Source organism: Oryzias latipes, chromosome 3, assembly GCF_002234675.1.
Source record: "Oryzias latipes chromosome 3, ASM223467v1".
NCBI lineage: Eukaryota > Metazoa > Chordata > Actinopteri > Beloniformes > Adrianichthyidae > Oryzias > Oryzias latipes.
The window spans coordinates 36,971,640-36,998,294 of record NC_019861.2 but is presented as its reverse complement, the minus strand read 5'-3'; the positions used below and the strand labels follow the sequence as shown (position 1 = coordinate 36,998,294).

The 26,655-nt window shown below is 44.5% G+C and overlaps 1 protein-coding gene across 1 annotated transcript in view; it reads left to right on the top strand.

Annotated features, from left to right (window-relative positions):
• The window catches only part of LOC101170482 (anoctamin-9), a 38,427-nt gene extending 20,019 nt beyond the window's left edge, over positions 1–18,408 (top strand). Inside the window, exons 10-24 of the mRNA XM_023953744.1 lie at positions 1,422–1,482; positions 1,559–1,641; positions 3,614–3,718; positions 6,375–6,539; positions 6,710–6,746; positions 11,843–11,954; positions 12,588–12,642; positions 12,714–12,811; positions 12,895–13,091; positions 14,413–14,565; positions 15,248–15,392; positions 15,468–15,581; positions 17,257–17,350; positions 17,425–17,537; positions 18,114–18,408. Of these exons, the coding sequence (XP_023809512.1) occupies positions 1,422–1,482; positions 1,559–1,641; positions 3,614–3,718; positions 6,375–6,539; positions 6,710–6,746; positions 11,843–11,954; positions 12,588–12,642; positions 12,714–12,811; positions 12,895–13,091; positions 14,413–14,565; positions 15,248–15,392; positions 15,468–15,581; positions 17,257–17,350; positions 17,425–17,537; positions 18,114–18,159 (1,578 nt within the window). The 3' untranslated portion in view covers positions 18,160–18,408. The remainder of the gene's footprint in view (positions 1–1,421; positions 1,483–1,558; positions 1,642–3,613; positions 3,719–6,374; positions 6,540–6,709; positions 6,747–11,842; positions 11,955–12,587; positions 12,643–12,713; positions 12,812–12,894; positions 13,092–14,412; positions 14,566–15,247; positions 15,393–15,467; positions 15,582–17,256; positions 17,351–17,424; positions 17,538–18,113) is intronic.
• The last annotated feature ends 8,247 nt before the right edge of the window (positions 18,409–26,655 follow it).

Below are 26,655 nucleotides of genomic sequence, written 5' to 3'. Positions count from 1 at the left end.
GACATGACACAAATGTCTGACACATACGTCACTGCAGACGCGTGTTTAAATTCACTGAGCGCAAACCCTCTGTCATCAGAAAGTCTCTTTCTTCCCCGTTGCTCATCATGTTCCCGTCAGAAGACCACTCCTGACAACTGGAGTGTTTATTGAAGCCGCCCAGCGTTTCTCCTCCTACTATCAGCTCTGAAGTTCTCGCCAGATAAATACGAGCTCATTAAGGAAGCAAGTCTGCTGATGACACTTTCAGACAAGTTCACCTGCAACACCTGACTGTCTACTACCAACCTGAAGGCACTATAGCCAGGTAGTGCTTGTCTGTTAAGGGATGTTGTGTGTTCATGACTGTGTTCATGGCTGTCTGAATGAATCTTGGTTTTTTACACCTATAGAATGTGGACATTGATGTCACATTGAAAATGTTTTTCTTTTAGATTTTTTTGGCTTCTGCCCTGATAAATCAGACACACTGATCCACTGTGAGACCATTATGTGGAAAATAGAAAATGAGGAGTGTCTATCACTACAATACAATTCCCTCTCTATCCTGAAAATCTGTGAATTGATACAAACACTGTTTACAACATCCACTTCCAGTTTTTCACAATATCCTGAACTTGTGAGTAATGTAAATGTCATCGCTCCAACCAATCAAACGTGCCTCTGGGTCACATTTCGTTTTTGTGATGCTAATGGATGATAAAATCTCTCACATACCAACAATATTCAGAGGGAATTTCATCAGTGCTGTGTGTGCCTTGTAGGGTTGTGCACTTAGATAAAATATGTAAATAAAATAAAATATGGAAAAAAACTACTTTAAAATTGGGACATCCTCCTAATGCCATTGAAGGCCTTTTAACACCTGAACTGTCGCCGGGGACAACAAAATGAAAGGCACTGAACTACCGTAACTCTTACGATACCAACGGATTCTGGTGCAGAGAAAAGTTACTTTGTGCCCACTGGAGCTAAGGCCGATGTGTTAATGGGTTAAGGAAAAGACATTGGAAAATATCTGCTATAAATATGGAAAGGTTTTTACAAGTTCTAATAGAAATATGACAGAAGACTAGCATAGTGTCCCTTGCCTTCGCCTACAAGTGGCCGGGTAGGCTCCGGCAGCCCTATGACCCCGACAGGGATAAAATGGCAGACAACGAATGAATGAATGAATGAATGAATAGCATAGCTAGCTGGTCGCTTCTAGCTCAGCTGGTTTGAGCTCGTCTGTCTGCCCCCCATGAGCAGCTGTTTGAACTGTGAAATATTTTCTAATGCTTTTTTTTTCTAGGACATCGGGTAAAGACCAAACTAAAAAAAATGTGTGACCTAGTTAAGCATTTACTGCCCATTTAAACTAAAACTTTGGATATCTTAGAGTAAAACCACCCTTTTCTGTCCAACCCCCCCCCCCACAGGTCAGCCATTTGTTTGACAATGAAGGCACAGTGGCTTTTGCCATTTTCATGGCCATCTGGGGTAAGTTTGTCATTCCAGCATGTTTGTTGTGTCATTTGTGATTGTGTAGTTATAGGTTTGTCTTTTGGGGTTTCAGCCACTTTATTCCTGGAGCTTTGGAGGAGAGAACGGGCAGAGTATGTGTCCAGATGGAAGGTTTACGACTGGAGTGAGGAAGAGGTTTGGCTCTGCAACAACATGCCTGCTCTCACCAGTCTTCCACACGTTTCCTTTCATTCTTAATGACACTCCTTGATTACACATCACACCCGAAACCTTCCACCAACTGTTCCAACCTGGTTGCACAAATCTCTGCCTCTTTCCCACGCTCTCCGTTGATCTTGGCTGCTCCCCGTAGCCTCACTGTTCCACTTGAGTTCCTCACATTTACACTCAGATACCCCGTCTCGCTGCAGCTGACCATTCCTCTCCTTTCTAAGGCAAAACGTCACCTTTCTAGATGTTCCTCCACCTTCTCCATGCTCTCTCTAGATCACAGTGTCATCTGCAAACATTATGGTCCAGAGAGATTCCCATCTTACCTCATCTGTCAGTTTGTCCATCAGCACAGCAAACAAGAAGGGGCTCCTTGGTGGAGTCCCATTGTCACCTTCAACTCCTAACCTACAGACCATCTCACAACTGTTTTTCAGCTCTCATACATGTCCTAGCTTACTCCACTCTTTCCCATAACTCCAGTGAGTGATTCATCAGCTTCACATCTCTATACTCAGCACATCTCCCTTCTTCTGCCATCTTCTCTCTCTCCAAGATCCTGTTAAACAGTCAGAAGCTCTTCTGTCTCCTCTTCTAAACTCTTCCATACCCCCACCAGTGTATTTTTAGGATCATCTACCTTTCTGCTCCTCATCTTCTTTTCCTGCTCTACAACATCCACCTCTGTGCTTTCTTATTTTCCCTCATTCATCAGTTCTTCAAAGTTCTCCTTCTGTCTCTCCACCCCCCTTGTGGAACCTGTCACCACATTTCCATGTCTGTCCGTGTTCAATCTAACCTGCTGTGTATCCTTCCATCTCTGTGTCTCTGCCTCACCTGTACGGATCCACCTCTACCTTCTTCGTATCCAACCTGTCATACAGGTTCTCATGGAACCTTGGTTTGTTCTTATTCTCCTCTCTTTTCTGGAAAAATGTCTTCATCGCTGCCATTTCCATTGTTTAAGCAAAGTCCACCACCAATCTGTCTTTCTGCATTCCTGTCCTTAACGCCAAAATTCTCCATCACTTTCTCATCCGTTCCCTTCACCTAGATGTCCATTAGAGTCTGTCCCGATCACCACTTTCTCCCCTCCTGACAGAGCTTTGACCTTTTGCTCACGTCCCACCTGGGGGACCTAACCTCTGACAACATTTATCATCACACCTTCAAGCTCCAGCTTCAAGCTCGCCACCCTATTTGACTCTCTCCTCACCTCCAGAACATTCTTATCAAAGATTGTATCTCCTTTAGGATCTCTTCTCCCGTTCATTTTTCTATCCACACGATGACAAAATAGCTTGAAGCTGCTACTAATCTATTAGCTTTGCGTTCTTTTCATCCAGTTTCTTAAACACAACAAAGATCCACCTTCTTTCCATCATGTCGGCCATCTCTGTAGTTTTACTGACAAAGTCCCTACTTACAGAGTTTCTAAGTCCTTACTCCCGCCTTTCCTCTTCTGGAAACCACTGGATTGTTCCCCTTTTGGTTGCATTTATGTTTGTTCAGTGCTTTATGAAAAACTAATAGCAGTCGTTGACGTCACCACCAATCACATCATTCCAATTGAATACAGGGTTAGGAGTCGTGATGCATGACTATGCAGAGACAATAACAATGTAAATTAAGGGGTAACTTTTAGGCAACAAGTAATTTGTAATGTATAGGAGTTTGGAAGTTACTTTCTCACCACTGATAACACTGATAACATGTTACAGAGAACTTTTCCATCTTCAAAACTATAGTTTTTATAAAATATTATTTTTGCGGGTTTGTTTAGAATAATTTATTTTCACTTTGAACAACTAACAGATTTTTTACAAACATATTTATGTGTAATAACTATAGTAGTTTTATAGTAGTTTTCTTTGTTCTCAGTTTCCTTCCATGGATGTATTTTTTCTGTAACATCTGCATAAATTTGTGTCATCAGGAGGAACTCATTTTGGAGATTGTCAATGATTCAGAATGCAAAGCCAAAGTTTTCCAACATTCCTTCAAACGAAGCACTCTGGTCCTGGTCATGGTTACGATCATGGTGAGTCGCACTTTTACACCGTCTGCACTAATCAACGACTCCACTCCATATGAATGTGTACAGACATGCATACAACAGCAGCAGTGAGTCGAGAAGAGATTTCAGGACAAAATTATAAAGCAACCAAAGATCTGGACTCACAGTCTCTCAGTAAAGCTGCTGAAATCATTACTGACCTTAAAGAAGACATCCGTCGACTAAAAGATGGTCTCCTGTCGATGTTCATGGATGTCTCCTTTGCCCAATCTAAGCGGCTAACCTGGCATGGCGCCATGCTTCAGGACACAGATTCATGGGACCCTTCCATCTGCCCACGGCCTTCTTCATTCTCAACTCCAAAACAAAGATCTCTGGATGAAGAAGTGGTTGTCCTTAGGCCCAGAAGGAGTTCTCAAGAGACCCAGAAGCCCCCTGTCCTGAGTCTCTCAAACCGGTTCGCTAGTCTCCCACAGCTGTACTTCCCTGAACTTCTCTGGACTCCATCTGCGATTTCCACACAGATCTTTGAGGAGCACGGAAGCATCGCGGGATGCATCATCAACCCTGCTCGACCCCCGAGGATCACAGAGACGAGCGTCTCCGGCTGGAGCTCCCCACGTCCTCCTGGTCAGCAGCATCTGAAGGAGGCTGTCCGCTTCCAGTCCAGCAAGGCTTTTGCCTCGCCGCCATCACAAGCAGACCCCCGGCTGGAACGTGAGGCTGCCACCACCACCGTCATGCAGCTGCGCTCCGCTGTGGCCTCACCTGCGCCCGTGTCTCCTCCCACCCTGTTTGGCCCAACAACGGCTATAATCTGGGACTCCATAATGAGGAAGGTCCGGTTCTTTAACGCGGTCACTCACAGCTGTTCTGGATATCCTGGAGAAACTCCCAGACCTGCTACGTTCTGTCCCTTCCTCAGTCAGGAGGCTGATTTTACGTCTTATAGAGAGTGTGAAACAATCAAAAAGGCATTGATTAAACTTTCTAACTTTTTAAACTCCTAACTATTGACTGTTTTTAAGTTGGAACTCCCCCCTCCCTCTCCCGCGGCCGGCTGGCTGCTGAGTATGAGCTCCTGGCTCCAGTCTGCTTCCAGCCTGAACAAGTTTGTTTTTACTGACAATTTTAATCTTTTTTGGAACAGAACCTCATTTTATAAAACTGATGGTATTCACCCCAGTCCACTGGGCAGCAAAGCTTTAGCTGCCAACGTCAGACACTCTGTCCAGACTTCACCTGCCCCCATCATGCCCCCATCATGCCCACACCAGTTCAAACCTCCTCTTCATCTGTGCAGATGTCGGTCTGTTGAAGTGACTGACTAGATTCTGGATCACCCCCCCCCCCCCCCCCCACATTCCCCAACAAACAACTGTTTCAACCATCAACACTGCTTCCCATCCAATTCATGTTTCCCACCCAGCCTTTGCATTTAAGACCTCTAACACGGACAGGTTTTCTATGAGGGGACGTGCTGGGAGAAAACCAAAAACTCACTGCTCTCGTCCACTAAAGGAAGCACCAAAGCCTGAGGAAGCAGTTTCAGCAACCAACACTCCACCCCCCTCTTTTAACATGGCACTTTTTAACATTTGATTTTTATCTAAAACCTTCATTACATCACAGCAGGGGGGACACTCTTGACCCTGTCATCAGTCATGGTTTACCTTCCAGTGTGTCCGCTGTTGTGGACCTGGCTGGATCTGACCATTACTGTCTGCTTTTTAACATCACTGGTTTTATAAAACAAGAGACTGCTGTGAGAACGGTGAAGAAATGCTACATGACTCCTGAAGTGGTTAAAAACATTTATTACATCTGTTCACTCCAGCTCTCCACCTGTCTTACCGGCCTCCTGTGATCTACTTATAGAAAGTTTTAACAGTAAAATAAAATCTAGTCTCCACTCAGTTGCTCCAATAAAATCTAAAAAGAATCAAACCCACACCCCCTTGGAAAACTGAGGAAATTAAACAATTCAAGAGACGTTAGGTCCGCTGAAAGACATTGGAGAAAACTGAAACCTGAAATAAACTATCAAATATACCAGAACCAATTAAAACAATGTACTCATTCAGTAAAACAGACCAGGAATTCATACTTTGTGAATGTCACATCTGTAAATGAAAATAGCCCCAGAGTCCTTTTCAACACAATTGAATCTTTTGTCAATTGTAACGTAAATGAATACACAAACCAGCTACCGCCTCATTGTGTGAGGACTTTGTGGACCACTTCAGGAGCAAGACTGATTCTGTACGATCGAACACAGCAAAGGGGGGTCTAAGGGCAGGGATGTCCAGTTTAATTTAGTCAGTTTTTTAGTTCTATTTAGTGTTTTCCTATTGAATTCTATGTATTCATGATCCTTTTGATGTTATGTTTTACTTTTTCAATTACCGATACGAAGCCCATCGAGACGACTGTTGTGAATTTGGGCTAAACGAATACATTGAAACGTAAATGAACAGAAAAGCCTTTTTATTGGAAATGATGGCTGGATCTTAGCTGAGGAAACAATGGACAGTTTTGACCCGGTTGAAGCTGCAACACTTCTCTGATACAGACCAAACACAAGGTTCTATCCGGACCAAATAATTTTTCCAGTCTGAAAACACTTAGTTTTAGTATTTGGAGAAGTATGAAGAATGACAATTTGACGGATGTGTTGCAGTTGATGGTGATCATCGGACTGGCTCATGCTCTCGTGGTGTTTCGAGTGGTGGCCGCCCCCCTTCTGTCTGAAAGCAGGTGGGAGTTCATGAGAGACAACGCTAACGTCGTGGCCGTGATGCTAGGAGCTGTGTTGCACTACTTCACCATCCAGATCATGACTGTGGTTCGTATCTGCTCAGGTCAAACATTTATCTTCAGTGTGAACCTCAACTGACTACCAAACAGATTGACTTGATATTTACCATTTATGGAGTTGATTGAGGTTGTCCAACAGCTTTTTTTTGTGTTCATGCATATTTTGACTACATGAATTTCTCTTTCTGCTTTCTCTAGGTCAATAGGAAGGTTTCTCTAAAGCTGTGTGAATTAGGTAAGATCCCTCAGTTACATAACATCGGTGTTTGAATGTCTTAATGTTTGTGACGCTCATCACAATGACTCCCTCATGAATGAAATTGATAGTTTTATTCTTTTCTGCTTTATGTTCTCTTACTGTTGTTAGAGGAGATCTGAACTTGTGTGTGTGGTGAGGCAGAGCTGGATGTCATCAGAGGAAATGTGATGTTATATTGACAGAAAATATTGCAGAAGGGAAAATAATCAATAAAGAGACGAGACCCCAGAACTGAGCTATGAGAAACACCTGACAGATGGGATCGGGAGACATTGCGCTAAATCAGGGGTGGGGCAATTATTTTAACTGGCGGGCCACACTGGGTTCTTTAGTTTAAAACTTTTGTTCCCATTTTAGATTTTTTTTTTTTTATTGTGAAGCCCTTTGGTTCCTTCAAGGAGTTGTAAAGTGCTATATGAATAAAGTTTTAGTCATTCATGATCCTTTTAATAAAAGAAATAACATTATTTATGAAATAAAACTATGACCAAATAACACCATGATATGGAAAAAGATACTCATGCATTAAAAAAAAAACACAAAAAAATAATAGTGGATCCTCTCCCATCATAATCCTAATAAAGACTTTGAAGCTGCAGCTCCCCACGTCTCACAGTTTGCACTAAAACTGAGCAGCTGTGTCCTGCACATCTGTTTCTCATCCAGTAATAATGAAATAAAGCACATTTCTATGTCTTCTGCTGCAGCTAAGCATATATCTGCTTTACCTTTTCACCAGTACAGAGTTCCCTCGTTTATTACGTTCTAAAAATCACCCGTGATCGGTGAAATCCACGGATTCTGATTATTACAGAAGTTTATGGCAGTAAAACTCCTCATTGTTCATTTTCTACACTTTTCTCACACAGACATGAACATTTTCACACTTTTCTCTGGTTTAAATTCTCAAACCTTCACAGAAATGAGGTCCAGGATCTTAGAATGGAAACAAAGATCTGATCCATCACAGATTTCTGATCTGAAGAGCTCCACGTTTCTGTACAGGAGACACGGCACGGAGGAGATTGATTGACAGGGTCTCCAGCCAATCAGGACACAGAACGGGCTGTTTAAAAAAGCAGCATGATCAGACAGAAATCGTACAGACGCAGCTCCTGCAGCAGACGGTGAAGCACCGTACCGAGAGAGTCACCAAGTGATGTCATGAACCCAGACATGGAGACGGGATGACTGATGGTTTTGTAGAGCTCTTCAGAATAAACCTGATCTCTAAACATCATCCGGGTCTTTTGGTCATGACAAACAAAGTCATCGCTCGTTGTAGCGATCAGGCTAAAAACATGTGATAGTAGCTCCTCCCACTCGCGTCGAGTTTATAAACATATATTTGAACAAGCGTCCAGCAGCGAATTCACCCACATGGCCAACCCTCTCGGGGCCCCCGGTCGCTCTGGGTGTCACCCGCTTCGGCTGCGGGGTCTGGGGTGGGGTGGGGTGGGGGGCTTGTCGGCCCTGTCCTGTGGGGGGGCGTTCTGGGGGGGAGGGGGGGCCCATTATTAGTACGGGTCGGGGGGGCTAGCGGGTCGGGGTCTCCGCTGAGGCAATCAGTGGTTGCCTCGGCCGGTTGGCCTCCTCGGTCCCGTCGAGGCCTGACCAGAGCTCTTCTAGGGCCGGCGTCTGGGGGTGGGGGCCTGGGCTTGCTCCGGGGGGGGGCGACGCTTTCTGGCTCCTCTCTCTCTGTGTGGGGTGGGTGGTGCCGGGCCTGGGGTGTCGGCGCCTCCGGGGGTGGGCCCCTGGGCTGGGTGGCCCTGGCCCCTTTGCTGGGGGTGGGCTGGGGGACGGCTGTTTGACCACCGGGGGACAGTCTACCAGCTGTCCCCAATTTACCCCCTTCCTTATATAACCTCATATTAGGGTGAGGGGGTGGGGGGTTTAGCCTGCGATGCGCCTTGGGGGGGGGCTACTTGGGAGTGGCCCCCCTCCTATGGTTGCCGTATGGAGTGGGCCCCCCCTCTTTCGGTTTTATTTGCACCTTAGACACGTAGGATCCTTGGTAGGGGGGGTGCTTGGACATCACTGCCAGCAAGCAGCAGATGTCCTCCTGGCACCCTACCCGCCAATTTTAACCGCACCTTAGACATTTAGGGCCCCTTGGTGTGGAGGGTGAGGGGACATCACTGTGAGTAATCAGGAGATGTCCCCTTAGTGCCCTACTCGCCAATTTTAACTGCACCCCCCTTAGTACACACACCCCTCCCCCTTCAATATATACATTCAAACATAAACACACACACATGCACACAAACACCCTCTCAAACACCCATACACGCACACACATTTTACAAGGAAGGTGGGACCTGGGTCCATCTGTCCCCTACCCCGTCCCTGGTGGGGGGTGCGGGCCCCTTGGCGATGGCGGCCGTGTCCCTTGGGTGCCGGCTCCCTGGGCCCGGCGGTGCTCTCTCCGCACGGTGGGGGGGTTCATATTACACCTGAGCCGGGGGTGTTCGTGTCCCTGGGGGGTGGGTCCTGGTCCTTGCCCCTGGGCGCTGGGCCCCGCCAAACTTCCAACATGGCCGAGCCTGGTCGGGCCATATTTATAACATCCCTTATGGGCCGCCCTTTTTTCCCCGGGGTTCCCCCTCCTGGGCGGGGGCGGCGGGCCCCTGCCTTGCTCCTACCTGGACCAACCGTGGGCCGGGTGGGTGGCTGCCTGGAGTGCGGAGCGGGTCTCCCTTGGGGGGTCCTGGCTCGTACCTGGGGTCGGGGCGGGGGGATGCCCGGAACTCCTGGGTGGTGGTGGGGTGCTCGTCTGGGGCTGTGGGCGTCCCTCTCCGGTGGGGCCCTGCGTTGGGCTCTTCCGGCGCGGCGGGGGGCTGCTTTCCTGGCTGGGCTGGGGCGGCGCTCTCTTTCCCTCTGCGCCTCCCTGCTCTCTGGCTCTGGGGGCCTCGCGGCGGTCCTGCTGGCCCTGGCCTGGGTGGCGGTCTTGGTCGCCCGGGGGGCGGTTGTTCCCTGCCTGTTCCCGTGTGGCGCTGGGGGAATTCCGGCTGCCGCTGCTGCTGCGGCGGGGGTATGGGTGTGGGGGTGGCTGGGCGCTCCTCCTCCTTCTTTTCACATTCCACCATCCATTTTAGAAGAACATAAACACTCACCTGAGCACAGGTGTTAGCTCACCTTTGCACTAATAGTTTGCATGATTGAATGAATGAAAGATTTCACACTAGTTGGTTTAAAGGCATAAGTATGCGTTCGTGAACACTATCTGTTTTGTGTGCATGTTGACATGTGGACATTTCTGCGGCTAGCAGGTGTGTTGATAATATTTGAGTGTGTGTGAACAGGCCCCGCCCTTTTTGTACTACATGTGAACCGTACCGTAACGATAAACAACCAGTAAACCTGCCTGCTCTATGCTGCTTCATGGTCTTACCCCCCTTCCCCTCCTATTATCACCCTCCTACCCCCCCTCTCTCTAACGTCCCTCTCTCTTGTTCCCCTCTTTCCTTTTCCGTCCGGTCCAACACCAAAGATTTTCAAACATGATTGAAATTAATAAAGTTTGGCCTCAATTACAAAAGGGGTTTATTCAGACATACCTTTGGTTTGTCTGAAGATGAATAACCCCTCTTGTTAGAATAAAATATGTCCAACACAAGAGGCCCTCAGCTCTCATCTGTTTGCCTAGCTGTTGGACAGGACAAGTTATAAAAAAAAAAAAAAAAAAAGCAGCATGATCGCTCTAAAAGAAAGAGCTAAACCGGAAAAGATGAACTGTGACATAGAAAAGAAAGACTGTCTTCTGCTCTGTTCTATTTGTCAGAGATTTTTAGATCAGGACACAGACTGCAGAAGGGGGGAAGAAAATGTCACGTCTTAATTGTGTGGCCAGATAAAAAAACAAAAAAAAACATGGGTCTCTGATAGTGTTCAGTGGGCCGGACCAAACATGGGGGCGGGCCGGATCCAGCCCGCAGTTTGCCCACCCCTGCGCTACATTAACTTTTTTTGCCTTAGGTAGGATTCAAGCACATCAAAATTGTAGAATTTGTTCTGAGCTATTAGCTCTTCCTGGGTGGCAACAGAGAAACATTTACTCCCTCTAGTATTCTGCCACAATCCCAAAAAATCTTTCATAGCTTGACTGGTGATTCTGAATTGTCTTTAAGCATGCATGTGAAAGTGGTTGTGTGGCTCTGAGAGAGACAGGCCACTTGCCCAGGACGTACCCTGCCTTCACTCAACAGTAGTTGGGATCCTGTGACCCTGAAAAAGATTCAGGGGGTTCACAAAAATGGATGGATGGAGATGCTACAGGAGTACAGACAAACAGTCAAAGGTTGAGAAACCAGAACAACAGATTAGGTCCAGAGTTAGTCCACAAGCTACTCAATTCCTGTCAGGGCAGAAGATGCAGTCTCCTGTTGAGAGGTGCTACGAGTTTTATGTATTCATTTATTTAACAGGGACAGTGCACATTAAAAGCATGGCTGCAATGCGCCAAAATTATTCCAGAGGCTATTTTTCATCTGTAGTCCCTGGACAGGTGTTAAAATCGTCAACCTAAAAACTTCAAAGAATCAATTAAATACATTAATAGAAAATATACATGTACAGTAGACAGTCATATATAGTACATAAAACATGCACAAAGTGAGAAAACGTAAAAACAAATATAAAAGACACAAAGGTGACAGATCAGACAAGGAGGGGCAGGCATTTTCCTGATGAATGTTGAAGTCTCCCAGCAAGGTGTTAATTAGAAAGTTTATAGGTGGGAAGACAGAACAGTAAAGTCACCTAAAAACTCTGCGAGGCTTAGTGTGCACTAAAAAGATTGCAGTAGTGGTGGGGGGTGAGTCCAGACAGCTGGCAGAGGGTCCATTCAAAGGGGCTGAAGACGGGAACAGAGGTTGGCAAGATCTTCAAAGTCTCCCAATGGATCATTCTCCCTGTCCAGAGAATTGGGTTTGGCAAATAAAACAAACACCAACAGTGTTGATTCATTTGACTTGGAGAAATGACACAATGTAATTGTTTAACTCGGTCTCAAAGGATCTTGTTTTTAGATCATTAGGCTGTCTTTTTTTCAAATGTTTTCTGTTCTTTTTCAGAGAAGCCAAACTCATTTGCTGCCAAAGAGAAAAGCTTCACCGTCAAGATGTTCACCTTCCAGTTCTTCACTCTGTTCTCCTCACTCTTCTATGTGGCTTTCTTCCTTGGCAGGTATGACCCAGGTACTGTTGTTGGGTGAAGGCGGGTTACAGTACACCCTGAACAGGGTCGCAGGGACACAGAATTACACACACACACACACCCACACACACACACACGCATGCATGCTTTGAACATTAGTTTCAAACTACTATACAAATGTTTTGAAGAAGTGACTCTCACCATGTGAGTAAACGTAGGTTTGGGTAAAAGCTGATCTTTTGCATCATGCAAACAAATTTTAAGACCATGCTATTTTTAGGGATCTACTTTGAATACAAAAGCTTGGCCATATGCTGATGATGTTGTGTTGTTTGCTCTCTCATAAAGGATAAATGTTCAACCAAGATGAAAAGATCAGTGTTTAGCTGGTTAGAACACAAAGAGCATGAACTTCAGCAGACCTAGATGTTGAGGTGTTGTCTTCTTCCAGAACCAGGAGTGTGGACTGCTTTTTTGCTTTAAGGTGTCTCCACCGTTATATGTGTTCCTTGATTTATTTCTTGCTTTTGATTTCAGGGATCCCAGCTCTGAAATTACAGGCTAATGTACTTCATCAATTTCTGCAGTGAAGCTAATTGATTAAAAAATGCTGTCGACAGGATGTCACACAGTTTTAATGAACTTGTTTTATTGTTTCAACAGGATAAATGGCCACCCTGGGAACTATGCACGCATCGCAGGACACAGACTGGAGGAGGTAAGAGGACTGAGTTTCCACAGAAGTTCAGACTGCATTGTGTTAACTTGTGTGTTGTGTGCTTATCACAGTGCCACCCCAGCGGTTGTTTGACAGACCTTTTCATCCAGATGGCCATCATCATGATGCTGAAACAGGTTATCAACAACATTGTTGAATTCATCGGCCCGTAAGTGTTCCTTCCCAACTCCTTTAGTCTGAGCTTTTTCAGAGAAAAACAGGGTTGGGTTTTTGTGTGTCAATCTCCTACAGCTGGCTGAAGAACTGCTGGAGAAAAAGGGCCACGAAGAAGTTGAGGAGGAAGTGTGGTCACTGTTACCGGTCTTCCTGCCGTGATGAAAATGGCTGTGTTGAGCCGTGTGATGTGTGCAAAATAGCAGAGTGGCTGAAAAACTACCAGCTGGCTGATTCAGACTGTTTCAGTCTGTTCAATGAGTTCCTGGAGATGGGTAAGTCCACATTAGTTCAGTCATTTTGTCTTTGGACAGAAATCTTATAGTAGCGATGTTGGATAAAAAAGACCCAAATTAACATAAATAAAATGTTTATTGAGAAGTGAGCAATTCTTCTAAATCCATCTTTTCAGAGTGAGTTCATCCTCAGACACACTTTCACCCCCCATGCCAAAATCCCATTGGAGTTAAATAAGAAACCTTTTGGATGTTCGTGCGACCCGGGTTAATTGTGTCTACACTAGTGTGAACTGGTCAGTTGTAGAGTCTACATTATTAGGTACTGCAGTGGAAAACATTGAGGCCTGATGATCAATTCTCTGTTGTTGGATAACTTAAACTTGTGTGAAGCTGAACCACTTTTTCTTCCTCTACCAGTCGCTCCAACATTGTCTTCTGAATAAACTCCCCATCATTTAAACATTCCATTCAATTAGCTCATTGATCTTAAACAACACTAAAATCTGATACCTGACTGTGTACATTGTTTATTTACTCTTCTGTGTGCCCTTTCTTTAGAAGCTGTTTTTAAATGTCATTATACTGTTTATTTATTTTTAACTTTTTTTTATTTTATTTTTTTATTTAACCTTTATTTAACCAGGAAAGTCCCATTGAGATTAAAAACCTCTTTTACAAGGGAGTCCTGGCCAAGAGGCAGCAAAAAGTTACAAACACAGACAACAAATACAATTACAATTTCAATTATAAAAACAGTTACATTTAAAGGAGTTGACCTCAAGTGCTCTCAGTCTGGCTTTAAAATCATTTAAAAAGATAAGTTCAGGGAGCTTCCAGGTTTAATGAACTTGTACCGTTCATTAAACTGTGTATGAGAACAAAAGCTTTCCAGCTATCTTCTATATTCTTTACAATTTAGTCTTTAAGTTGTAAGGCTAAATTTTGTTAGCATTGTCCATAACCCGATTGCAGTTGATCAAGTATGAAGCACATTCTGGATTTGTTTTACCAATGTTGGAATTTTTAATGTTTCGTTTCTTTCCTTTAAACCTTTTTTGGGCTAGGTTAACATATTTTGCATTTTAATAAACATATTGCATAAAAAAAACATTTAGCATATTTTTATCTCTATAAAAATCATTTTAACTAGTTTCCTATTTTGAAACTTGTTTTGAATTCCTAAGCCCCCTTTTAGTTGTTTTGCAGTGTCTTTAGATTAATAAGTGTAGAACTATGTCATGATATTTAGTTACTTGCTGCTGTTTCAGCATTTTTCATTTACTGTTTACAATTACACTTCATGTTCATCTGCAAAGGAAGATGATGTCATAAACTGTGCCGCTGGTTCTTGTTTCAGTGATTCAGTTCAGCTTTACCACCATATTTGTGGCTGCGTTCCCTCTTGCACCTTTGCTCGCTCTGATCAACAACATCTTTGAAATCCGTCTGGATGCCATCAAGATGGTCCGGCTGGAGAGACGCCTGGTTCCCAAAAAGACCAACACCATTGGTGAGCTGTGCATTGGTTTATGTCTCAATCAAAGTGGCAGAGTCAGAAATGTGTCACTGAGGCAGATGCAATTTAAATAAATACAGGAAATACAGCTGTGCAAAGAGATGTTGTGCAAACTGGCATGTGCCAAGGAAAGCAAAAACAGAGGTAGGCCTAGGCGGATTAACAGGTACGCTTAAAACCTGAGGTTTTACCCGGGTTCAGGAGTCCGGTGGCAGTTGTGTAGAAGCTGTTGTGCAGGTTCACTGTTTTGGATGGCTGGCTGCAAAATCTTCTGCCTGATGGTAGGATGAAGAAAAGCTCATGAGGTGGGTGAGTGGGGTCCTTGGTAATCTGTGTTGCCCTCGCCAGGCAGCGTTATTTTGCCAGGTCCCCGATGGTTGGCAGTGTGACCCCAATGATGGGTGGAGGGGCTGAGGTCGGCCCTCTTTAGCCTCTGCAGGAAGTGCAGGTGCTGGTGAGCCGTCTTTACAGTGGATGAGGTGTGCTGCGTTTATGTGAGGTTGTCAGCTACGTGGCCCCCCAGGAGCTTGGTGTGTGGGATGATCCCCCCAGCAGTGTCATTGATGTAGAGTGGGGTGTGCACCTGCATGTTCTACTGAAGTGAATCACCAGTTGCTTGGTTTTCTCAACATTCAGGATCAGGTTGTTGGTGAGGTTATGTGATTTGTGTCTGTAGGTATTTGGACAATGGTCCTGGAGGCTGTTGGAGTATTGGCAGTGATTGCTAACGGTTTGGTCATTGGAATCACATCCGATTTCATTCCTCGCCTCGTCTACCGTTACGTGTACGGCCCATGCGCCAGAGGAGTGACCGACACACAGTAAGTCCCCCAAAATGGCCGATGTCCCCTCTGCAGACAGACTCTGAGATGCCATCATGTGTTGTGTTGCTGCAGCTGCATGAGTGGTTACATTAACAGCACTCTGACGACGGCCTACATGTTTGACAACAACCCAGATGAGTTTGTTCCTCCAAACCAAAGACATCTCTTCAATGTGACTGAGTGCAGGTAAGACATGAACTATTGTGCACGCACATGTTGTATGGATAAATGCTAAATAACCCTTTTCTGCTACTGAACACCAGTAAGTTCAAGTAGCTTGTAGTTGATCTCAAATGAAACCCTCCAACACAAACACCTGTGAGCTTTTTCGGGCTCAGACACTGAGACTGTGGACACTTCTAGATACCTTGATGTTCATCTGAAGAAATAAACTGGATTAAACTAAAAACAGATGGCCTGTATGAAAAGAACCAACATTTGCTTCCACCTGCTGAAAAGGCTAAGTTCATTTGGTGTAGAGGGAACTCCTACAGACCTTTTATGACGGTACCAGCTTCAGTAGTCCTCCACGCCATTGGTTCCCAGCCCCCAAGCTGCAGATCACTTTGGCAAGGCAAGTTTATTTGTATAGCAGATGTCTTGTACAAAGACAAATTAGCGTGATTTACATAAAACGCTGCAAATACGGTGATTGATATTTATAATCCTAATTAGAAAATACCAGGTTTTATGATGGTTCTTTCATTATAATTCGTAGTATTTTTCCACCACACCTTGTAAGTCAGACATTGTTGAAGTTGGCGCCTCGTTTCTAGCTTCCAATTCAAGTTAAAGGGAAACTTGCTGTAGATCTCATTTTAATGGATCCTGCATAAAATCTAGTGAACAAAAAAAGTTTAAACCAGCGGTCGACATTTTAAATTATGTTGATCAGTCTGTGAAAATTGTTTGAGATTGTAAAAACTTGTGAAAGGGACATTGTGCAACTTTTACCACTTTAAGGATGAGGGCGGCCTGGGATTTCTCACAAAATGGGAAAAGAAATCCCAATTTTTTGCAAATTGTTGTGGAAAATTAGTTTGAACGTCGGTAACAAAAGTACATCTCAATACTTTGTATCACACCCTTCGTTGGTAATGACATCATTCGACTGTTTTCTTTAAGTCTTCACAAGGTTTTCACAAACTGTTGCTGCTATTTTGGCCCATTCCTCCATGCGGATCTCCTCTACAGCTGTGATCTTTTGAGCCTGTAGCTGGGCAACAAGGACTTTCAACCCCCTCCAAAGATTTACTAAGGGGTTATGATCTGGAGACTGGTTAGGCCACTCCAGGACCTTGAAATGCTTCTTATGAAGCCACTCCTTTGTTACCCGGGCAACGTGTTTGGAATTGTTGTCATGCTGAAAGACCCAGCTTTAATGCCATGGCTGATGGAAGGAGGTTTTCCCTCAAAATCTGACCATACATGGTCCCATTCATTCTGTCATTTGCATGGATCAGTCGTCCTGGTCCCTTTGCTGATAAGCAGCCCCAAAGCATGATGGTTCCACACTTCTAGGCTGTTCTGGGCAGGGCTGGGAGCAGCTGGGCACACTTAAGGAAGGGGCCGACACAATGATGTTGGGTGAAACTGACCTCCATCATGGATGTAGAGGCTCGGAGCAGCTCCCGTCGTACAACACTGTTACGCCAACACACCAAGAAGGAACGCCATCGCCGTTCATTCCTCCCTACGGCAACAGGACTCTACAACACATCACTGCAGTCCCACAGAAATGCTTTCTTTTACAGTTAAATTTTTTTAAATAATTTTAATCCTGTGGTCCATGTTTCTACAAATACTTCTGTAACAAAGGGATTTCCACACTGGTTCATAAAGCCTCATCTTGTGTCTGCAGCTTCAGAGACTTCAGAAGTGAGGAAGACCACTCTCTGACCCTTCACTTCTGGTTGGTGGTGGCAGCGCGGTTTGCCTTTGTCATCCTCTTTGAGGTTTGTCTCAGAAATAAGGCGAGGACAGCTGAAGGTGTCTTCAGGAAGTATTTACCACGTTTGTTTCTGTGCAGCACGTTGTCCTGGTGTTTAAGTTCATAGCAGCCTGGTTTGTTCCCAACCATTCCCTGCGTGTGAAGAATGAGCGGCTACAAAATAAGCTGGACCGACTAAAGAAAGAGCTGAAGTAAGTAACCGTCCCATCACTGCGGGTGGCTGTGTTGGCGTTCATCATCAAGTTAGAGCTAGAACATTACCCTCTCAGACTGGTAATGCATTGCATGACTCTGCTGGGACCGATCAACTCCAAGCAGACTGGGTTTAACTTTTAGCTGCGCTCACACCAAACGGCATTCGCTGGTCAGATTGTCATTGGTTGCCTCCATGTGGATGAATTCGCTGCTAGACGCTTGTTCAAAAATATGTTTATAAACTCGACGCTCCAATCACAGCGCAATCTGAGTGCAAATGTTCATAAACTTAACATTGAAATTGGACATCGCTGACGTGCAAATCACGTTCTGTGTAAATGCAGCTTCAGAACTATGTGTTCTTGTAATAAATAGCTGGATTATTTTTACAAAATGATAGTTTTCCATATTGGATGATCCACCATATTCTAATCTTAGACTAAAGATAGTTCAAAGCTTTTGATGTTTTTAATCTTTATGGTCTTAGCATTTAGACTTATTTCAAAGTGTTGAAACTGAGTTTCATATTATGGTAATAAATTAACGAAAACATGTTTTGTCTTGAATTTCAGGGGAAGAAAACGGACCAAATACAAATTCAAATCTACTGAAGTGTAACCTGCAGCTGATGTCAGATCCATTTCTTCTGTCCTGGTTAATTCAGGCCGTATATATATATTTTTCAGTTTTGCTTTGCTTGTTACTATGTAAATGAAAACACTGTTGCTGTTTTCATTCCATTTGAAATGTGTATGTTTTTGAAAGGAATGTGTGGATTTTGTTCTTTTACTGCAGGGTTGGATACTCAGGTTGGAGCAAAAAAAAAAAGTCTGGTCTTCTGAATAAATGCTGTGTGACATCTACTGGCCGTCTTTGTGGTCTAGAATGTGCTTTCATAGAAAGATTTAACGCCCGTTCACACCGGGACGAATTTCGCCCACGATATTCGCCGACGTTTAACGCCTCGTGACTAAACAAAGGGCACCAACGTGAGTGTGCACACCGACGCGAAAAAACGCCACGCGTAAAAACGTCACTTTTTAAAAAACGCCTCGGGTTCGTTTTTTTGGTTGGACGCGCCGCGTCGAAAACTATGCGACCAATGAGAATGGCGCTTTTGCACACGTGTCTATAGCTTCTGAAGTTACAGTAAAACACAACTTGGGGGCGCTCAAACACAAAACTGCCTTGCTGAGCACACATACCAGCGAAGAAGATAAACGACGAGTTGCATCTACACAGCCGCGAAGAAATAATGACGGACATTCTAAAATATCCCCGAACCAAGCACCAGTTGGAGCTACTGATGCATGAAATATTCATGTTTTCTTTGTATGATTCTGACAAGCGCGTAAATACTTGCTCTCTTCATCTGAGGGAAAAGCGAGTTTAAGAAGCGTAAAGTTGCGCAGCGCCACCTTGTGTACAGGAGTATTTCTGTTTACATTAAGCGCCATCTAATGTCAGGGAATGAAATTGCATGTTCGCTCGGCTCATCGTCAGCGAAAATCGCCTGGGTGTGAACACAAAAAACGTGGCAAAAAACGCTGGTGAATAATGCCTGGCGAATAGCCGTCCCGGTGTGTACGGGCCTTTAGAATGAATAGAACTGAGTCGTCCAGTGGGTACACCAAAAGCCACTGATTTGAGAGAAAAAACACTTCAGTCATTCCCTCTTTTGATCTCTCTGCTAAAAAGAGCAAAAGAGGGATTGATTGAATGTTAGCTTTAGGGTTAAGCATCAACCCTTCATCACCTTCATCACCCTCTCCACCCTGTAACAGTGGCATCATTTGATGAGTAGGAATTTGTTCTTCAATTGCAGTGACATTGCTACAACTTCCATTGACTCAATTAGAGAGAAATATAGCTATAACTTTATCATAATTAAAGTAATAGTTTCATTAGAGGTGACAAATGAACTTAAGTTTCATTGCATTTTTTTAATCTCTTGCCAATAGAAACCATAAAAATTAAAATATAACATTTTTAAAAATGACTTCTGCTTTACTATTATGATCAACCACCTTTTGAATTGCCTTTTTTTAAATCATTTTTTTAAGATGGGAAGAAAAAGGGAAATGCATGTGGAAAAGCAGTGGAGGCAGAATAGCATGCATCTTCACTCTGCTCTTGTAAGAGCAGAGTATTTGAGAAGACAAAAAAACCCCACTACAGAAAAAAAGCACAGTACAAAACAGCTACATGTGATATGGAATGGTAGGGACGTGCATCCCTTACTTTACGCTACTCCAACCATATTTGTTTTCTTTTGTATAATCATTTCCTGGTGTCTTTTAAATATGATTGTGCATTTTGTGGCTGAAATCAAAGACTGTCATTTTTTAAAATTGTTAATGCCCAGCGTCAGTAGCTCATTTGAACTACAATTCTGGTTTGTGACTGTTGGCTTGGAGTCGCCCCTCCCCATTGTTGAAAGCTCCGTTTGCTCGCTCACACTTGAGCTTAGAGCCCCAAGGTAAGAACCATTTTTACTTGAACGCAACAGTTACTGATGTGTTCCATAAGACATTTTACACAAATTGAATTTTATTTATTTAGCACCACTGTGAGCTGCCCTAACCCTTGTGCTATCCTAGGCACTTTAACATTGGGAGTGGGTCATCTAGACCCACTAAACCAGGGGTCGGTAACCCAAAATGTAGAAAGAGCCAAATTGGACGAAAAAACAAATATTTGTGGAGCCGCACAAAATAGTAAAAGCCTTGCTTTATAATGAAAGCAACATATGCAATATGTATCTATATTAGCTAAATTAGTCTACTGTCAAAATGACTAAGTTGCTACAAATACATAATGAGCATTATTAACGATTAAATGTTTATTTGCCCTGCAGTGCATTCTGCGGAGAACGACGCGCCACGTGACTGCTCTGTTGTGGGAGTTTAACTTCATTACAATATTAATGAATTAATCTAGCCACAGGGGTTGCAAGCCAGTTACTTCTGTGCCGGTCCCAAGCCCAGATAAATGGACAGGGTTGCGTCAGGAAGGGCATTCGGCGTAAAAATTGCCAAAATAACCATGCGAATCATCCACAACACTTTAGGCATACCGGATCGGTCGAGGCCTGGGTTAACAACGACCGCCACCGATGCTGTTAACCTACAGGGTGTCGGTGGAAATTTGACTACTGTTGGTCAAAGAAAGAGGGGAGGCAGAAGGGTCCGTGGCCAGAGAGAGAAGGGAAAAGGCAGGAACATAGGTTTGAGAATAGGGACTCTTAACGTTGGCACAATGACAGGGAAAGGCAGAGAGCTGGCAGACATGATGGAGAGAAGGAAGGTAGATGGACTGTGTGTGCAGGAGACAAGGTGGAAGGGCAGCAAGGCACGTAGTATTGGAGGAGGATACAAACTGTTCTATCATGGTGTTGATAGGAAGAGAAACGGGGTAGGAGTGATTCTGAAGGGGGAGTTTGTAAACAGTGTTCTAGAGGTGAAAAGAGTCTCAGACAGGATGATGAGCCTAAAGTTAGAAATTGAAGGGGTGATGGTGAATGTAGTCAGTGGGTATGCGCCACAGGTTGGCTGTGAGTTAGAAGTGAAGGAGAGATTCTGGAGTGAGTTGGATGAGGTCATAGAGAGTTTTCCCAGAGGAGAGAGAGTTGTTATTGGAGCAGACTTTAATGGCCATGTTGGTGAGGGCAACAGAGGTGATGAGGAGGTGATGGGCAGGTTTGGTGTGAAGGAAAGGAATCTGGAGGGACAGATGGTGGTGGACTTTGCGAAGAGGATGGAAATGGCTGTAGTCAACACTTACTTCCAGAAGAGAGAGGAACATAGAGTGACATACAGAAGTGGAGGTAGGAGTACTCAGGTGGACTACATCCTATGCAGACGAGGTCATTTGAGAGAGGTTAATGACTGCAAAGTGGTGGTAGGAGAGAGTGTAGCCAGACAGCACCGCATGGTGGTGTGTAAGATGACTCTGGAGGTCAGGAAGAAGAAGAGAGGGAAAACAGAAAAGAAGACCAAGTGGTGGAAGCTACAGAATGAAGAAACTTGTGAGGAATTTAGGCAGAAGTTGAGACAGGTCCTGGGTGGTCAGGATGAGCTTCCAGAGGACTGGAAACTACAGCAGAGATTATCAGGGAAACAGGTAGGAAGGTGCTAGGTGTGTCATCTGGAAAGAGGAAAGACGGTAAAGAGACTTGGTGGTGGAATGAGGAAGTACAGGAATGCGTCCAGAGGAAGAGGTTGGCTAAAAGGAAGTGGGATGTAGAAAGGACTGAGGAAGGTAGACAGGAGTACAAGGAAGCGCAGCGTAGAGTGAAGAGAGAGGTGGCAAAGGCCAAACAGAAAGCTTACGATGAGCTATATGACAGGTTAGACACAAAGGAAGGAGAGAAGGACTTGTACAGGCTAGCCAGACAGAGAGACAGAGATGGGAAGGACGTGCAACAGATAAGGGTGATTAAGGACAGAGACGGAAAGGTGCTAACAACCCAGGAGAGTGTACAGAAAAGATGGAAGGAGTATTTTGAGGAGCTGATGAACGAGGAAAATGACAGGGAAAGAAGGGAGGAAGATGTGGTTGTTGTGGAGCAGGAAGTAGCAGAGATTGGAAAGGATGAGGTTAGGAAGGCTCTGAAAAGGATGAAGAGCGGAAAGGCCGTTGGTCCTGATGACGTACCTGTGGAGGTATGGAAGTGCCTAGGAGAGACAGCAGTGGAATTTCTAACAAGGTTGTTCAATAGGATTTTAGAGAGTGAGAAGATGCCTGAGGAATGGAGGAGAAGCGTTCTGGTTCCGATCTTTAAGAACAAGGGTGACACGCAGAACTGCAGCAACTATAGAGGAATAAAGTTGATGAGCCACACAATGAAGCTGTGGGAAAGAGTAGTGGAAGCCAGGCTTAGGAAGAAGGTGGAGATTTGTGAGCAGCAGTATGGTTTCATGCCCCGTAAGAGCACCACTGATGCCATTTTTGCTTTGAGAATGTTGATGGAAAAGTACAGAGATGGTCAGAAGGAGCTGCATTGTGTGTTCGTAGATTTAGAGAAGGCGTATGACAGGGTGCCGAGGGAGGAGCTGTGGTACTGTATGAGGTCGTCTGGAGTGGCAGAGAAGTATGTCAGAGTAGTTCAGGACATGTATGAGAGAAGTATGACGGTGGTGAGATGTGCTGTAGGTCAGACAGAGGAGTTCAAGGTGGAGGTGGGACTACACCAAGGATCAGCTTTGAGTCCTTTTTTGTTTGCTATGCTGATGGACAGGCTGACAGATGAGGTAAGACAGGAATCTCCCTGGACAATGATGTTTGCGGATGACATTGTAATTTGCAGTGAGAGTAGAGAGCAGGTGGAGGAACAGCTAGAGAGGTGGAGGTTTGCTCTGGAAAGAAGAGGCATGAAGGTCAGTCGTAGTAAGACAGAATACATGTGTCTGAACGAGAGGGATCAAGGTAGAAGCGTTAGGTTACAGGGGGCTGAGGTGAAGAAGGTGCAGGAGTTTAAGTACTTGGGGTCAACAGTTCAGTGTGATGGGGAGTGTGGAAAAGAGGTGAAGAGGCGAGTGCAGGCAGGTTGGAGCGGTTGGAGGAAAGTGTCAAGAGTGTTGTGTGACAGAAGAGTGTCAGCAAGACTCAAAGGAAAGGTGTACAAGACAGTGGTGAGACCAGCTCTGCTCTATGGGGTTAGAGACGGTAGCAGTGAGACAGAGACAAGAGGCTGAGATGGAGGTAGCAGAGATGAAGATGTTGAGGTTCTCCTTAGGAGTGACCAGGTTAGACAGGATAAGGAACGAGTACATCAGAGGGACGGCTCATGTTGCTTGTGTCAGCGACAAAGTCAGAGAAGCCAGACTGAGATGGTTTGGACATGTTCAGAGGAGGGATAGTGGATATATTGGTAGAAGGATGTTGGAGATGGAGCTGCCTGGCAGGAGGGCAAGAGGACGGCCAAAGAGGAGATACATGGATGTCTTAACAGAGGACATGAAGTTGGCTAACGTTAGGGTAGAAGATGTCCATGATAGAGTGAGGTGGAAAAGGGTGATTCGCTGTGGCAACCCCTGATGGGAAAAGCCGAAAGAGAAAGAAGACAATATTAATGAATTATGTTTCATTGCTTTGATAAAATTAAAGAAATGTAATAAAGAAATCCGATTTTTGATGTCATTTTTATTTTGAGGATTCAAACAAAAAACAATAAAATGGAAGGTGCGTGACGTGCCCCTCTCTGGGAACTACACAGAGTGCAATAAAACCCAGCCTGCGTTTATAAAAAAGAAAACAGCAGCTTTTTGAAAAGGTAGTGTATAAAAAATTAAATTAATACAGTTAAGTTTGATTTCTGTGCAAATGTCAAGCAAGTCAGTTCAAGGGTAAAACAGCAGCATCCTCTTCTTTCGCTGTACATCTCTGCAAAGACAGTCAGCTTGCGCTGGAATGACAGAACAGCTTCAAGCATTTGCGGCGCCTGGAGACTTTCATTCAGCTATTTAGGTGGCTTGTCACAGTCATATCCACCAAAAAGTGCAGCTTTTCCAGCCACTCAGCATCTTCCAGTTGCTGGTAGTTCAACTTCAGGTCTTTGCTTTTCAGGAATGTTTTCACATGTTCGAAACAGACGACAGAGTGACGCAAAATGTCACCCCTGGACAGCCATCAGACTTTGTTGTGTAGCAGGGGATCAGAATATTCGCTTTCAACTTCATCAAGCAATGCACGGAACTGATGGTGGATCATTTACATCAGCCACCTGCCTAGCGGTCCGCCGCCCTGCTGGTAGAAACGTGTGTCGCAGGCTATGACGCAAATCTTCGTTGACTGAAATGTTGAAATTTAATATTGTAGTGGCGGTCATGTGCATTTTAGGTCTGTTAGCAGCAGGGGATTGTGGGATGCGGTCTCCTGATCTAATTAGGGCTAAGCATGAGCGTTTCTGTTAGCCCACGTTTCTTTTCATGTGGCAGTTTTGTTGTTCCACCTTAGTTTATTCTTCCTGTTATGTTGTTTCTTTATGTTGCACCACGAGTGTGGGAGGGGGAGAGGTTGGTGACCATAGTGCAATGTTCACTGTGGTGCGTGTTCAAAATAAATAGGCTTGTTATGTCGGAAAGGAGACTATGCTCTCAGCTTCTCTTTCTGCCTCCTCCTCTCTGAAACTAATCAGAGTTGTGCGGTGTGTGGGTCACGGACAGTTCTCCAGTGCAGCCAGTTGATTGACAGCTCAATTTGTTGAAAGCTTGGCTCCTGTTCTTCCCACTGAAAGTGATGTAACTGCTGTGCGTTACAATATTTATTCTACACATTTTTACAGCATTGGAAAACGTCAAGAATGTTTGTATCTTGTTTTTCCTCTTACAGAAACCATATTAAAAGAACAAATATATTTCTCTCCCCCATCTTTTTACATTTTCAAACATTTTTGAAAATGCTCCAGGGAGCCACTAGGGCAGCGCTAAAGACCTGCATGCGGCTCCTGAGCTGCGGGTTGCCGACCCCCGTGCTAGACAGAGCTCTGAACCTTTTTTCTTCAATGATTTGTGATCTTCACTGGTGTCCATGGATTGCATGAAATCCTCTCCACCTTTGTCATGGGAGGGAGAACACGTCAATGTAAGGGTGGGGTCATTTTGACCCCACCTGACAGCACAAGGGTTACATGTGTCTGTGTATTCATGTCTTTGTGGCTGAGCCTGTCTGCTGCAAAAACACTGCACACTGTCCCCCTCCCAACCAGAAAACTACCATGCCCTTTTCAGAAAAACAACAGAGACAACCATGGCTAGGGGGGCCAGTGCAGTAGTTCGGTGAGCGCCAGGCTCGTGTTTAAAGACACGCCATCAACGTTCAAATCTGCGGTGTGGAGACATTTCGGGTTCACCGTCGAATATGTTCACAAGGGGCCAAAATGTGAGAACAAGAAGTACAATGTCTGCAAGATCTGCCTCATCTCTAGACCATAGAATGTCCAACATGACTCCCCATCACCCCCCAACCGTGTCACTGTCTAAAAGCTGGACAGCTGAGCAGGTAACAATCAAAACAAGTCTGTTTTCAGAAGACTTACAGTCTTTCCTCGGAGAAACACAAGAAAATATCTGACGCCATCGGAGTGTTTATTGCTAAAGCTCTGCAGCCTTTTCAGCAGTTCATAGTGAGAAGTTTTCTCATTTCATGAAAACTGTTGACCCACGATATACTGTGCTATCCCGTCAATATTTCATTAAAACAATTTTCCCTGCGCAAAATAACAGCTTTGTTTTAGTTTTTTACTCAGTTGGAAAAATGCCTCAACCAACATAGTAGCCTAATCACTTGGGGCCAATGGATCTCAAAGAAGATTAATTTCAATTAAAGAAAAGTTGGTCTATTCAAATTAATACAGACTGAATATTTTACATCTGACACTGAAGCAATCCAGAAACTTTTCTTTATGGTGAGTCTCTCAGTGGTGCTGAATGTCATATTCTTTGAGCACTGCAACCTGTTGATGACACACAAAGCATTTGGGTTTTGCATTCAGCTTCGTGAAAGAAAAAAACTCTGTCCATCTTTCCTGGAAAGCTCTTCACTCCACTTCACGTTTGACAACATTTTGGTCATTGGGGTGTCGCTAATGATCATCCTTAGAGCAAGATAACAGCGGTGAGGCTCATAGGGAACCAAGGTGCATCCTACCCAGACGCAGAGCTGTTATGTTTCGCTTTTGGCACGTGCATATGCTATTTCAACTGTTTTTCCTTTGCTTTGCTCCCCCTAGTGGCAGAATTGCACATTTCGGTCATTTCTTTAAAAAATCATAACTCGCCACAGGAATGGACTAGAAACTTGCTTTCTTTTTTAATCATCTTTATGATTTTTACTCTTCATGTGTGGGCCGGACTGAACCACCTGGCGGGCCGTATAAGGCCCGCGGGCCGTATGTTTGACACCCCTGCCTTACATGGTCACACAGTAGATCAATAGGTCAATAGTTCAGTAGTCAATGTGGGATAACCTATTTACATTTTATTTCAACATTTTCCCTCCTGTTTATCTCACTTTTGCTCCAATTCTCATATTGCTTGCATTTCAGCCACGTCACTAGAATTTTCAGCTGAAAGGTCAAGTTTGTGAGCACAAATACATTTACTAATAATAATA